Source organism: Podarcis vaucheri (assembly GCF_965113315.1).
Source record: "Podarcis vaucheri genome assembly, chromosome: 2".
Lineage (NCBI taxonomy): Eukaryota > Metazoa > Chordata > Lepidosauria > Squamata > Lacertidae > Podarcis > Podarcis vaucheri.
Window position 1 is genome coordinate 54,327,908 of NC_138760.1, and position 15,497 is coordinate 54,343,404.

The 15,497-nt window shown below is 41.3% G+C and overlaps 1 protein-coding gene across 9 annotated transcripts in view; it reads left to right on the forward strand.

Moving 5' to 3' along the window:
• The window catches only part of KCNIP1 (potassium voltage-gated channel interacting protein 1), a 509,279-nt gene that overhangs the window by 422,727 nt on the left and 71,055 nt on the right, over positions 1–15,497 (forward strand). The window contains exon 1 of one of the 9 annotated variants that reach the window (XM_082213086.1): positions 12,403–12,790. The exons of the other annotated variants lie outside the window; for them this stretch is intronic. Within the exon in view, the coding sequence (XP_082069212.1) occupies positions 12,682–12,790 (109 nt within the window). The 5' untranslated portion in view covers positions 12,403–12,681. Of the gene's footprint in view, positions 1–12,402; positions 12,791–15,497 lie in introns of those variants that run through there. 9 annotated transcript variants of the gene reach the window in all.

Here is a 15,497-nt window from a genome sequence, read left to right on the forward strand (position 1 = left end):
AGACATGTTTCTGTAGCATCCAGATTAGATTATTATAATGTACTCTACATGGGGCTGCTTTCAAATAGGGTCTGGAAACGATTCAAAATGTGGTGATAACTGGTATGCTGCATGGGGAAGATATAATCCCCATGCTGTTCCATTGTCATTAGTTGCTTGGAGATTTTTTTATTATACTAAGTGGTATAAAAAAATTAACTAATTCATTTCTTGACTGGTTTCGAAGTGCTGATGGTAAGCATGGAAAGCCCTAATCCACAGCTGCAGAAACTGCAATCTTATTTTATATGTCCCCCCAAAGCCACCTGATTCTTACCTCCTATCATAATTCCTTCCTTCTTGTTCATTCCCTCCTTATTTTTATTGGTTTTGTTTGGCTGTGTATCACACTAAAGTAAAAAAGGAATTACTTCCTCTTGCTTTCCTAGTAGTAGTTATATTGATTTGTTGTGATAAATATATGTAAGTATCTGTACAGTGGTACCTCGGGTTACAGACACTTCAGATTACAGACGCTTCAGGTTACAGACTCCTCTTGGATTAAGAACTTTGCTTTAGGATGAGAACAGAAATCGCACGGTAGCGGTGCGGCAGCAGCGGGAGGCCCCATTAGCTAAAGTGGTACCTCAGGTTAAAAACAGTTTCAGGTTAAGAACGGACCTCCAGAACGAATTAAATTTAACCCAAGGTACCACTGTCACTGTACTAGGAGTTCAAATCTGAGGTAGCCATAGTGAAAGTGAGGCAGGGCAGTCTTTATTCCAAGTTAGTTGACCTAGAAGACATTTGTCTCTGGTTCCCTTCATTTTCAGGTCTGGCTCTGCCCATTGCTGGCATGCAGTTCCTGGAGGTTTACCCCTGAGGGAAATTAGTCCTCAACATGGGGGAGAAATGTCTACCATTGTCCTAAATGGCCTGGGTATATGAACGGCCATACACTCAGATCAAAACCCGAGGCTTGCAGCATGTCACTTCTAGCACCAGATGAATCCCTTTTCAATTGTAGCACATGAATTGTGGCATATGCTTTTAAGTGATGCTTGTCTGTCCTCACTGCTGCTTGCCTTTCATTGAGCTTGAAAGTCAGGTTTTGTACATGTCTCCAAAAACAGCACTATAATTCAAAACTGCTTTCGTTGTGGTTGATGAAGACAATGATAGTGAAAGTGGTTATATTAGTCCAGCAAGAAAGAGTTCTCACTATTAGTACCAGTTTTGAGTATTTCCCCCTTGAATATCACTTATTGCTTATAATTGCTATTATGCATTATACTACGGTAGTTACATTTTACAACTCTGTCAGCATATACATAAAGCAACAGAGAAAGACACCAAAGCTGTTCCTTTTGTACTGGTGGCATTTGGAATGCATGATAAACAGCAGTCTACTGCTGGAGTCACTGATGAAAAGGCAAGAAGTAATAGTCAGGTCTTAAATCATTTCTGGGAAATCCAGTCACGGTTTAATGCTGTTTGAAAGAAGCAGTATGGATGGCTGTGGAGTAAACTAACTACTTCTGATCTTTTAAGGCATATGCAGTTGGGTACAGCAACTTTTTCAAAGACAGCATCTTCCATATTCAGTGCAAGGGAGCATGAGACCACAAGGAAGCAGAATAGCTGCAAACAGAATTCTCACTTGAGGCTTTGTGCAAACATTACATGAATAAAGAACTCTGCTTCTGAGTTAGCTCTCAACTATTGCTAATAATTTAACCGTTGCTGCTCAGAAATAGTAGTTGTAGTTTGTATATAGGTGTCTTTCACATAAGACCCATCTACCAGTGAAACAAGTCAATAGGGCAATGCTTTGTTATACTTAGGGATGGGGGGCGGGAATTCAGTTCAGTTCACAATTTAATGCAAAGCTCTCTAGTTGTGCAATTTCTGAAACAGATGCAAACTGAAACACAGCTATAATTCAAAATGCTTACCTTTCCATATTTTACAATGCTGTTCTCCAAATAACCAGTGTCTCAAAAACGGCGTAAATTAGAGGAACGTATACTTAAAAGTGTATATATTAATGAAAAGAACATACAAAAATGCATTCTATTAGGGGACTGTGTGAATTCCAACAAAACTGCATCCAAGTGCTGATGAATTTTCCTGAGAACATTTTATTTTAAATCACAAACAGATGCAGAATTGTGGAGAATTTAAGACTAAAAAAATGAGAAACTAAGAAGAAACTAAAATTGACAGATTTGTCCAACCCTGGTTACAATGGATGTCCAAAATTTGATGAATGTTGGCATTCATGGGGAAGGGAACCATAGCTCAATGGAAGAGTGCATTATTTGTATGCAGAAGGCCCCAGGTGCAATCTCTGGCATGTCCAGAACAGATAATGAATGATTTCAACAGCATCTGCCCAAGACCTTAGCATCTGCCAGACAGAGTGAATAATACTGGGCTAGTTCACAATTAGTCTGATGTGGTATAAGGCAACTTTCTCTGTGTCTAATGTTAGCAGTCCCAGAAAAAAAGTCTACATTGAAATGTTGGGCTGAGTGCAAATGCTCCACCTTAGAAAAGCAGCAGCAACAGCCCTGTTTATAGAGTGCCAGTCATAGGAGACAAGGGCGCTTTGCCCCCCCCCAAAAAAAAATATGCGAGGGGGCTAGCCACCCAAAGGTTGATGAACATTGTCATTCAAATAGTGTGCATGCATTGCATCATGGGATTGATTAAGTGGGGTGGGGCTTATCTGAGCTGCCCCCCTCCCCCGGCGATATTTTATTCAGGCTGGCACCCCTGGTGCCAGTCATTTTCAGGGATGAGCAAGTCACCATTTTAAATTCCCTAGAGTGCCTTAGGAAGATGCTATATCATGATACAATGGCATTCTAAAGAGCATTCTTGAGGGAATGGTAGCCCTCACTGAGTGCAAGCAAAACTATTCATCTGTTGAGCCTATATGTAAATGAAGTTTACACCTTTATCCACAGAATTTTTCTGGGATTCCTAACATTGGAAACACACAAAACTGTGTGCCACCAGGTCAGACTATTTCTCTATCTTGCCAGTATTGTCTGTAAGATGCTTTCATAGGTATACATGCTAGTCTAAATTACTGCCTTCTTTGAGTGTGTACCAACAACCATAATGAACTGAAGAGCTGGCATTTTTAAAAACATGTTAAAACTTCTGGTATGCTTTCCCCCGCTACTGGCAGAAGTACATTCTGTCAATTCATCTGGGAGCTTAAAACTTTAGTATATAATTAGAAGTACCTGCTCTGGAGTATTGCTTAGAAGCTCCCCTTCCCCCTCTTTTGCTGGTGTTAAAACCAATTAAAGTGGAGTTACTCATTTTTTAGTCTCCTCAAACTTTGCAAGAAATGTTTGGATTTACTTCATTTCTTGCAGTTGAGTGTTCTTCAAACAGCAGGGTTTAACCATTAAAACTTTGAAAGTTTTGTATAGCTACAATTTAGATCAGCAGGGAGAAGGGATATGGAGGGGAAGGAATATCAGTAAGAGCCTCAAAGCCTTTTTGAGAATAATGTCTCACCTGAAGATGGTGCATAAAGTGATTTTGGTTGAAAAATGTTACTATTGTGAAATACCCATCATTATGACAAATGTCTGTGGATGGGAGACCTGTATGTTGCCAATACCCCTGGATAGCAGTTGTGGATCTGTGTCTTGCTTAGAAGCTCCCCCTTCTATAGCAACCCCTGGAAGTGAGGACTGGGCCCCCCAATGAACTACTGTCTCCTGGTCCAGGAACAGTCAAAGCTGTTTTACCAGGTAAAGGGACCCCTAACCATTAGGTCCAGTCATGACCGACTCTGGGGTTGCGGCGCTCATCTCGCTTTATTGGCCGAGGGAACTGGCGTACAGCTTCTGGGTCATGTGGCCAGCATGACTAAGCCGCTTCTGGAGAACCAGAGCAGCACACAGAAACGCCGTTTACCTTCCCGCCGGAGTGGTACCTATTTATCTACTTGCACTCAGATGTGCTTTCAAACTGCTAGGTTGGCAGGAGCTGGGACCAAACAACGGGAGCTCACCCTGTCACGGGGATTCGAACCTCTGACCTTCTGATCGGCAAGTCCTAGGCTCTGTGGTTTAACCCACAGCGTCAGGAGCAGCTGCTAAAAGGCACTTCTAGCCAGTGGTGCTTTCCCAGTATCTAGTGACAAAACTAGATCCAGAAGCACACACCCCTCAGAAATCTGATCCTTCAAAGGAACAGGGTAGGCAACAGACAAATTTATCAGACTTGAAAACCACTCACCCATAATGACTCTGTTGTGCCAGGGTTCAAGCTCAGCTTATTTTCCTTCATTCACCCCACCACTGTCTAGGCACCAATCCAGGGCCCACACAGATCCTCCTGATTCAGATGTTATGGAGAAACTGTGTTGACTGATATCAGTGTACTAATGGCACCTGTAATAACCACTCCAGTGGCTTCATGTAGGTATTAAATATATTGGGAATAAAACAGTGCCCTGCAGTACCGCATCGTGTAACTGGCAAAAAGGCACTCTCACAAAGCTACTCTATACATTTGGTTCTATAGTTGGGACTGGAACCACTGTAGCCCAATTCCATAGAGCTGGTATTTCATTCTCAATGGTATTGAAAGCTGCAGACAGATCAAGAAGCAGGAGCTAGGTCTCACTCCTTGTAAAGGTCATATATCAGGGTAGCTCAGGCCAATTCAATCCCATGGCCAGGCCTGAACCCAGATTGTGCTAGATATAAATAACATGTGCTATCCAATAGTGCCTGAGCTGTCACATCACTGCTCTTTCCACCACCTTCAGCCCAAAGGATGTATTTGCAACTGGTCAGTAGTTATTTCTGGCCATGGGGCCAAGAGCCAGTTTCTTTAGGAGTGGCCGCAGCACTGCCACACACAGTGGAATATTAACCACATTCTGGACCCACCAGTCAAACATCCTTTGTTAGATTTAATAAGCTAATAGGGACAGGAGACAATAAAACACATGGTTGGGTGTCTACTTGTCCATATTAGAAACCACTTATATGGCAGAAGATAATGTTTGTGCACATCAGGACATTCTTGGGTTAGAGCTATATATACTCCAGTATTGTGTTCAAATTGAGAGCCAGTGTGGTGTAGTGGTTAAGAATGGTAGTCTCGTAATCTGGGGAACCGGGTTCGCGTCTCCGCTCCTCCACATGCAGCTGCTGGGTGACCTTGGGCCAGTCACACTTCTTTGAAGTCTCTCAGCCCCACTCACCTCACAGAGTGTTTGTTGTGGGGGATGAAGGGAAAGGAGATTGTTAGCCGCTTTGAGACTCCTGAAGGGGAGTGAAAGGTAGGATATCAAATCCAAACTATTATTATTATTATTATTATTATTATTATTATTATTATTATTATTATTATTATCATCAGATAATGACAACTGCATATCTCTCAGGCAACGTATGGGGTCTGTTCTGACACAGGTTAATATTTTGCTGGGATGGGAAAACTGCGTAAGCAAGAGAGTATATCTAAAATCTAAGGATTAAGGCAGAAATGAGAAACTTGTAGCCTTCAAATGTTGCTGGAGTCCTCACTCCCATCAGTCCAAGGCAGCATAACCAATGGTCAGGGATGGCGGGTACCTGGACATCCTAAGACGAAGGGGGAAAAGGATGACACAACAACAGGGGATGCCTTTTACCTTTTATTATCAGACCAATCTATTGGAGATGCCTGTGAAGTAAAGAACTCTTCAGAGAAAACCATTGTGGGATCCCATCAAATTTCCCCACATCCCATTTTTGGTAACTTTTCTGAACAGGTACATACATAAAATTCATGTCTAGGAGAACAAGAAGGAAAGAGATGATGGCCTCAAGACCGGGAAGCTGAATAGAAAACAGTGTTATTCAGAATGAATAATTTATGCAGTGAAACTCTGCTTTTCCCTATGAAGAGGTTGGTAGTTATTCAAAAAGAGTCACTGCATAGTATTTATGAATAATTCTTGGCTGGCAGCTCATACGGCTGCATTTCATTTTGAATCACTGAGGATGTGAAATATTGGGCCTGATCCAGACAAAGGTACAGTCATACCTCGGATTACAGACACTTCAGGTTGCGTTTTTTCAGGTTACAGACCGCTGAAACCCGGAAGTACCAGAACAGGTTACTTCCGGGTTTCGGCGGTTGTGCATGCGCAGAAGCGCTGAATCACAATCCACTGTGGGTTGCGAATACTGCGGGTTGCGAACATGCATCCCGCACAGATCTCGTTCGCAACCTGAGCGTCCACTATATTCCATTTCAATAAGCACTGAATCCAACAAGAGGAAGTTAAGGGAGTATGATGAGACTTCAAGATGCTTAAAGTACAGCACATGCCATACTGGCTGAACACAACATTCTAGCATGGGGTACAATCCCATACACACTTACCCGAGAGTAAGTCCTGTTGAAGGCAGTAGAGCTTACTTCTGAGTAGACATGCACATGACTGCTTTGTTTGTCTTAATCATAGTAAGCACAGTGGTTGTTTTTTTTTAAAAAAAAGGTGGCACTCAAAGGTACGCAGTACCGGCAACTTTTTGTTGTTAAAAAGTGTGGCACTTACTGTGACAACTTCATTCTAGGGGAAAAAAGCACTGGCTAAGCATCATGTCTGAACATATAGCCAAGAAGTAAGCTAAAGTCTGAGGAAACAATTAGTGCTTGCCTGAAGTATTTGTAAAATTATAAGGAATTTTGTTAATTTCTTGGTGTGGGGTGCAAATGCCCCTGATGACTGGATTAATGGGGGGGTGGCAACATTTTTTGCATTGCCTCTTTTTCTTTTTTGAACAGCAATAATAAAAGCTTCACTGGACTCAGCTGCTTTTTCCATGTTCCTGGGACAGAATGTCACTGGGAACAACGCTTCCCTTTAGTTAATGGAAGGTCTCAACTTTTTCATTCAGATAGTCATAAAGATCCTAGTGTGCTTTGTTTCCCATTCACCTGAAGACTTCAAAACTTTATCTATGAGGTGGATATGTGTAGAACTGCGAAACACATTTTTCTCCTTCTGAACATTAAGCAGTTCTCTTGCCTCATTTTTGAAGATAACTGCTGGGACTCAGGCTGAAACGCCTTCTCCACACTTATTCCTAAAGATGAGAATTTAAGTCTTTATTATTTCAACCCAGGCTCCCAGTGCTAGGTCTCTGCAAATAGACTGGGGCAGATATGAAAAGTTAAGCATGCCCTTTAAAAAATATATATTGTAGATTAACATCACTACTGGGCATATTGTTTCCTGTTCAACAGCACAATATGTCTTTCTGAGCAGTGTAGTGAATATATGACTCAAGTTGAAGAGAGCTTTGACTGAGGAAGCCAGTGGAAACTAGAAAGCCAGCCCGACAATCCTAGTTAAGATGCTTTTTCCTTCCCATTCAAAAACGTTCAGATATTAATATAGTGTGTGTGTTTTAAGTAGATTTGCAAATATTTATTTTCATTTATATATGGGAACAGATGTGTTATATAAAATTAGCATATCTCTGTGTTTTCAAGTGAATGTGAAACAATGCACACTAGAATCTGCACTAACGTGCAAATTACCACCATTTGTTTCTTTCTTTGTTTGTTTAGACAGCTTATTAACTGATGTCAAAAGAGAAATAAAATTTAATAATATGTAACTTTGAGTATAGATAAAGAAATATATATTTTTGGTAGTTAAAAGCTTAAGAACATCAACCAGTGGAGGAAGTCCATCCATACTGATTGCTCCTACCAAGAGCGATCAAATCAGAGCACTGGATAACTAGAGTGACTCTTGCAAACGTGAACCAACACTGCTGGAGGAAACACAGGCAGCAGCCACAGAGGATTTGATTACTGAAGTTGGAGTATCAAATAAATTACTCATTTCTGTAACTCCTCAGAGGGAACCTAAATAATCCTATTAGAAAACCAGCAGAGCCATTTTATTCCTTTTTTCAAAAAATAGAGCTTGATCCCCCATAGAAAATATAAACTGCGGGCAGACACATTTAAAGAGATTGGAAGAAGGTCTGCGTTGCTCCCATGGTGAACCTGCTAATTTCTTTTGTCCCATGACAGTAGCTGGTCAGGTTTTTGAAACGTTGCAGAAACCGTTTTAACCAGAGACAGTAGTGCAGAGGAAATAAATGTGTGCCCCTGTGGGTTATTGGACTCCAGCTCCCATCAGCCCCCACCAGCAGGGATACTGGGAGTCGGAGTCCAACAACATCTAGAAAGCACAACACCTTCCCTTCAGTAGTGGTTAAGAAAAACTGAGTGGCTGTTAGGGATGGGAAAGAAATTCAAGTCAGTTCACATTTAAAGCCTAATCTACCAAATTCACACTTTCTGAAACAATACAACCAGTACATAGCCATCCTTTGAAATCCACACTTTATCTGAATATTGCAGTGCAGTTCTCCAGCCAAACCGTGTTTACAAAAATGTATATGTTAAGGGAAACTGTATAAAAGTGAACATATTAGGGAAAATAACATACAGAAATAAAAGAATTTCTTACAAAAATGTGTACATTCAAAACTGCAGATAAAAATGTGTTTATTAGAATAAATTCTCACTAAAATGCTGACAAGTTTTTGTAAGAACCTTTTTAAAATAAATACACCAATTGCTGCAGAAATGTGAAGAACTGAGTTTAAGATTGGAAAACCAAAAACCTGAAAGAAACGAAATTGACAGAGCCTTCTAATTCTAGTGGGCTATTTCAAGCAATACCATGCCACCTTCTAGGTTCTAAAAAACCCATGTCTGTCTCCAGACATATGCTGGGGAAAGGGCCTGTCTTTACAACTGTATACAAGTTACTAGATGGGAGTAATAATGGTAGAAAACAGAATGCAAAATCTACCACACAGCTGACAAATCTGATTCATTTCTTACTCCCTTCCTCTATCTGGAAGGAACTACGCTTTTAAAAATCTGTATGCTACACAGTGCCAGATATATTTTTATGCCAATGCAATGAAAATGACTGTGCCTATTATTTCTTATGTGAGGCATCTGAGTGGCTGAAGTTGGAAGCCAACATACTCAGGAATCTTATTGAAATCAATGGGTCTGCTTTAGGACTGCTCTTGAGCAAGCAGGTTCATTGTGGCTTGAGTATGTTACTGCATTAGGTGGCACTTGGTGTTCTAGCAATCTTGTTGCCTCCGTCTGGGATAAGTGCCACCACTTTTTTTAAGGAAGCCCAAAAGGTTGTTTCAGAATGATACTCAGTGGCAGTGAAACCCCCACCCTGCAATGCAATATGAATTTTGTTACACAGCTATCTTCTATATTTTATTCATAGAATATGAATCCTCCCAGTGCTTTTTTATAGAAAAAGGTGCCAGTACTCACCATGAAGTTGTTACAGTAAGTGCCACACTGGGGGGGGGGAGTGCCAGTATTGCATACCCTCGAGTCTCCCCCCCCCAAAAAAAAAGCACTGGACCCTCCCATGTGAAATTTAGGGATTCAACAGACAACAGCAATACTGTGAAAGCAGGAGAAAGGTTACTCAGAAATAAAAAATCCCATTACCACCCTCATGTTCAAGGATAGAAACCTGTGTCTTCCAGGTGTTGTTGGACTCTGCCTCCTATCATTGCCTGTGTGGCTCGTGTTTTAGGAGTTGGAATCCAACAAATGTGCCAAGTGCTGTGAACTGCCAAATTTAATAAATAATAATAATAATACAACAGGAAAAAGTTGTGTATATATTCAGTAAAGAGCTTATGCAATAATATATATATATATTACTGACGCATGTGATTTCAGAATTCCACATGGCCATCCCTTACATGTGTAAAGAGACCTGATGCCCTCCAGCTATTTTTCATTCTAATACCCGTCAGCCCTAGTCAGCACTGCCAGAGTTCAGGAATGATGGGAATTAGGGAAAGCCACGTTACATGAGAGCTTAGTTGTGTGAAATAGTGTCTCTATATCGTCTTAGAAATATTTTTCTCTTCACAGTACTCTTTATTATTCACCACCAAAAGTTTTTTCGGTGTACAAGGGCATTTGTAATTCATACCTCATTTATCACTGCAGTAACACCGTTAAGTAGTTAGTAGTTCTTCACATGGACATAGTTTGAGTAAAGCAGCCTTCTCCAACCTCATGCCTTCCAGAAGTTTTGGACTGCAGCTTCCATAATCCCTGACTATTGGTCATGCTAGCCAGGGCTGATGGTAGTTCTAGTCCAAGACATCTGGAGGGAACCGGGTTGGTAAAGGCTGGTTAAAGTGAGCATGCCCCTAAAAGCGGGGTGGGGGCAGAATGTCACCGCCAGTTGTGGCTCTATAGTGTGTCCTGCATGTTTACAGAAGTAAGTGGTCCCTCTAGTTACAAACTTAATTCATTCCGGAGGTCCGTTCTTAACCTGAAATTGTTCTTAACCTGAGGCGTGCTCTTGCTAATGGGGCCTCTTGCTGCTGCTGCACTGCTGGCACACGATTTTTGTTCTCATCCTGGGGCAAAGTTCTCAACTCGAGGTAGCTCTTCCAGAGTTTGTTACCTGAAGCATTTGTAAACTGAGGCATTTGTAACTCGAGGTACCACTGTACATATTCTGGGCTGCATCAATAGGAGTATAGCATCTAGATCAAGGGAAGTAATAGTGCCACTGTATTCTGCTCTGGTCAGACCTCACCTGGAGTACTGTGTCCAGTTCTGGGCACCACAGTTCAAGAAGAACACTGACAAACTGGAACGTGTCTAGAGGAGGGCAACCAAAATGGTCAAAGGCCTGGAAACGATGCCTTATGAGGAACGGCTAAGGGAGCTGGGCATGTTTAGCCTAGAGAAGAGGAGGTTAAGGGGTGATATGATAGCCATGTTCAAATATATAAAAGGATGTCACATAGAGGAGGGAGAAAGGTTGTTTTCTGCTGCTCCAGAGAAGCAGACGCGGAGCAATGGATCCAAACTACAAGAAAGAAGATTCCACCTAAACATTAGGAAGAACTTCCTGACAGTAAGAGCTGTTCGACAGTGGAATTTGCTGCCAATGAGTGTGGTGGAGTCTCCTTCGTTGGAGGTCTTTAAGCAGAGGCTTGACAACCATATGTCAGGAGTGCTCTGATGGTGTTTCCTGCTTGGCAGGGGGTTGGACTCGATGGCCCTTGTGGTCTTTTCCAACTTTTTGATTCTATGATTCTATATTCCCTTCAGAAATTACTAGTCTCTTCCATATGATATTCAGGTAGCATCTTTTAAAAATTAAAGTTAAAAAAAGACTGTCTGTCTGGTAAAATATGAAATGGACCTAAGGACCAAAGTACATCTGACAAATGGTTCCATTAAAAAAACAAAAACCTGAAGCATCCCTAGAGGACACTGCAAGTTTAAGTATAGCAGTGAGATGGAAGATCACCTGCTTAACTCATTTCCCTCCACCTGCTTATGCACCTCTAGCTACTTTTATATCTAAGCATGCTGGGGTGGGGGGGCAGGGTGAGAAAGCGATAACCAGATTTCCCCTGTATTGGGAGAAATGCAGCCTGGCAGCAGTTTTGAGCAGAAAAACAGCTAGAGAAAACCAAACTTTCTTCCTCTCAAACTGTTAGCCCCTTAAGGCCACTTCTAAGAAGTCAGGAGAAAGAGAAACAGGAGTGTGTGTTGCATCTAGTTTGAACCTAGGTTTAGTGACTGAACATTTGAATCTGGGTCTCACATCTTAAGTACAAGATGCTATCACTGTATGCAATGGTGGCTACAGTGGTACCTTGGGTTACGAACTTAATTTGCTCCGGAGGTCCGTTCTTAACCCAAAATCATTCTGAACCTGAGGTGCACTTTCACTAATGGGGCCTCCTGCTGCGCCATGCAAATTCTGTTCTCATCCTGGGGCAAAGTTTGCAACTCGGAGCAACTACTTCCGGGTTAGCGGAGTTTGTAACTTGAAGCGTTTGTAACCCAAGGTACCACTGTATATGAAACTTTGGCTCTTCCTGGCCTTGAAATTTCATGGATATGCATAATCTAAATCAGTCTTTTACTGTAGGGCTGCTAGCCCATTCTCAGGTCTCCACAAAAAGTAAATAGTGTGTTTCCTTTTGAATACATTAGGAAAGAGGAACTGTAGTCCCACTTACAGATTGGACATGCTGAGCAATTCTTGGAGGAAGCCTTGATGATTGGAAAACAAAGATCATAATGTGGGGAAGGAGCGAAATTAAGATCCTTTATCATTTCCTTCAGTATCTCCCCCCCCCCTTATTGTACAAACCAACAAAAGCAATTGGAAGAAGCATTATTTGGCTGGAGTTGATCAAACGATCCCAAGTGCAAGATAAGTGACCCACAGATGCTGCTGCTGAGGTTAGCAACATGGTGTTAAGTTGTAAATGAGAGGGATAAACTGTAGAGACAATTGCCCTCAAGAGAGAGAAAGACGGAGGGGGGGTGGAGAAACTAAATCATACATTATTGTTAAAATGTGGAAAAGAGCAGGACTGCGAGAGTGTGGGGTGGGGAAAGGCGGAGGAACAGGAAACACAGGAAAAGGAAAAGAGTGAGAATCACACTCACGCACAAGGAGAGACGGAGAGAACGAAAGAGAGAAAATGAGCCATGCACTTACCCAGCGGCAGGAAGAAAAGCTTCAAACAGCTGAATATCCCCCTGCTTTCAATCCCTGCCTGCTGTTTTGCTAGCACGCCGGAGGCTACAATCTGTGTGTTATCTTAAAGGATGTGGAGCAAAGGCGAGTCTGAAGGGCTCCAGACTTTAGGAATTGTGGTGGTGATTTGCTCCTCTCTGAAACTTTTGCACTACCTTGGACTAATTGACTTGTCAGATGGTAAGAGATCCTGCAAAGTTCTACCAGCTTGTATACTTTTATGTATATATTTTTTAAAAAAACTATAGTAGCAATCTGAAAGAAATCATAATTTAAAGCACCTTTCTCCTTTATAACTACGTACTGCTTTTTCTCTCCTGCTTGATTCAGCAGTGTGGAAATTTTGCTTTGTTTTGCTGCTAGCTTCCGGAATTCCAGTTGAGGGGTATTTTTACGTTTTGTTCTTGAATTACAAAGCTAGTCTCCTCCTGTAAATACTGTTTTGCCATAAATGTAGTTCCTGTTTGGTGGAATATGCCTCTCTTGGGATAACTGGAAATAGTCTCATTCTTAAAACTGTTGGGTTTGCTGGACGGAAGTAGTTGCTGCATAACTGCTTGAGCCTAACCACATTTACTCGTAAGTAAGCCCCAGTCAGTGCAATAGTGTCCTATTAAAGTGCACAAGTGAAATCCTTATTAGTGTATTTAGATACAAACTTAATTTTAGAAGCTTTAAAAAGCAAGTGATAAATGGAAAAATAGAAACTATACTCCATAAACTAAGATTTCTTTCCTTTTGTTTGAAAAAGATTAGAGTTTGGTTTGATATTATCTGGCAATAGGAAAACAGTTCTATTCTACATATTTAAAAGAAGTTTAGCAGCCAAGACTTTGTATTTCAGGATGTTGTCATAAAATTCATTAAAAAGCTGATAATTTCTTGAATCAATTGTTTGACATGTAAAATGTAAAAGTAAGGTGAGTAAGCTATCCCTCCCAGAGTTTACAAAGTCCTTTTGACATACTGATGAATAAATATGGTCATTTTACCTTAGCCAGAATCTGTTTGAAATGAAGTCTGCACTAAAGGCAGTGCTTTCATCACTGTGAGGTTTACTAATAATGTATAAATTAAGAATCAAATAGGAAATGAATGTTTGAGATATATACAAACATATTGGCTGAGGCTGCAATCCTACACATGCTTACTTGGGAGTAACCCCAGCAAACTGACTAGGACTCTGCACTGTTTCAAGTTTTGTCCCTTTTGTTGCTCTAGAAGAACACTGACAGCAGCACCTAAATTAAATCTATTCTGATATTGGGCTCCTTGCAGGTAGAAAGTTGCCATTGGTGACAAGAAATTAAAATGTCAGCCAATGTTCTATAGATTTTTTTACAGTTATTACATAGCTATATTGCTGATCATCTGAGTCTTCCCATTTTAAGCATGATTATAGGTCAATTTACCCTGATATGAAATGAAATCCAATGAGATGTCTTCCCCCCAAAAGCACCCCAGCACCATCAAGTAACCATCAAGGTAGATGGTATCAAGAAAGGCACTCACCTCAGTGTACTATGGAGGAAAGGGAAGCAGTATGAAATTCTGCAGCAGCTTGCATTTGCAGTGCCATCCATGTGAGTGCAAGAATTCTTTTCTGCTTGTTCTTCGCTGTAATTCCGACTGTGAACTTTTCAAGAAGATAAATCACCTGTTTTGTATGAGCAACACGGTCCTAGAAAAATCGAATTGCTATAATCAATTTGTAGTGGAAGCTCTAGCATCTTACAATATCAGACCTTTATAAAGTGTACCCAAGACTATAATAGTGTTTTAAAACCATTTACTGGACTCCTGTCATTATAAAATCCTGGATGAGATGAACATTTGGCACAAGTTTTTGTTTTGTTTTAGCTAACCTATCATGCAGTGGCACCGTTCAACTTCATTCAAGTACTGCAATGTTATCTGTATTAAATCTTTGCAGTAAGCAGTGCACACTAATCCAGCTTCTCTCTGTGCTAATGGACTGCATCTCTTCTGCAGCTTTGGTTGTTAATTGCTAGTGCCTTTTGGGCTGTAAAACTATCCTCCTAGGACATGGCAGCTTGTTGTGTAAAATGCTGCTAAATAGCTTTAAAGTTCTGAATTTATTTTCCCTTGGGCCCATCAAAACCCCCAACTGAAGGAACTCAGATCCATGTCAATTACTCAAAACAGCACTTACCATCTCCTGAAATAACCTTGCTTGCTATGATGTCACATGAGAAAGTAAATTAATCCTCTAGGCTTTGAGAGTCTTCTAGGTGTGACCACCAGCTCTTTCTTTGACCTCCTGAGGGGGGTGTGTGATTCTTATGGGGAACAGGTGGCAAACTGTACAAAAAATAAAGTTGGTTGTGTGTGGTTACTGTGGGCTTAATCATACTGTGGGCTCTCTGTCTCAGGATACAATGGAGGAGGGCACCTTTGGGGTTAAAGTCAAACTTTGGAAGGTTACAGCACCTGCTGTGGCTGTAGAGACCAACATGGGAGATACGTCTTTTATTGCAGCTGGGGCAGATGAAGGAGTCCAGTTGTGCTACTGCTGATGCACTTTGATGTTTCTACTCTCTGCGCTTCTCCCAGCAGTCCTCCTCTGGTCACTGCTATGGAAGCACAACCTGACTGTCTCCAGGCACTGTAGCCATCTGCAAGAGATTCCCATATGGCGGGGTTGATGTTGCCAGCCTTCATGTCACATTTGAAGAAATCATTGTAACGCAAAGTTGTTCTGTCAATGGGTCTGGTGCCTGAAGCCAGCTCCCTGTAGAGTAAGTGTGGCCCTACAAAATCCAGCTAATCCAATAACATGCATAATGTTCCTTGTAATGTAGCAGTAAGATGAGACTAACAGAAAAATAGAAAGTACACATCAAGTGTGCTAGATTCACCACATGGT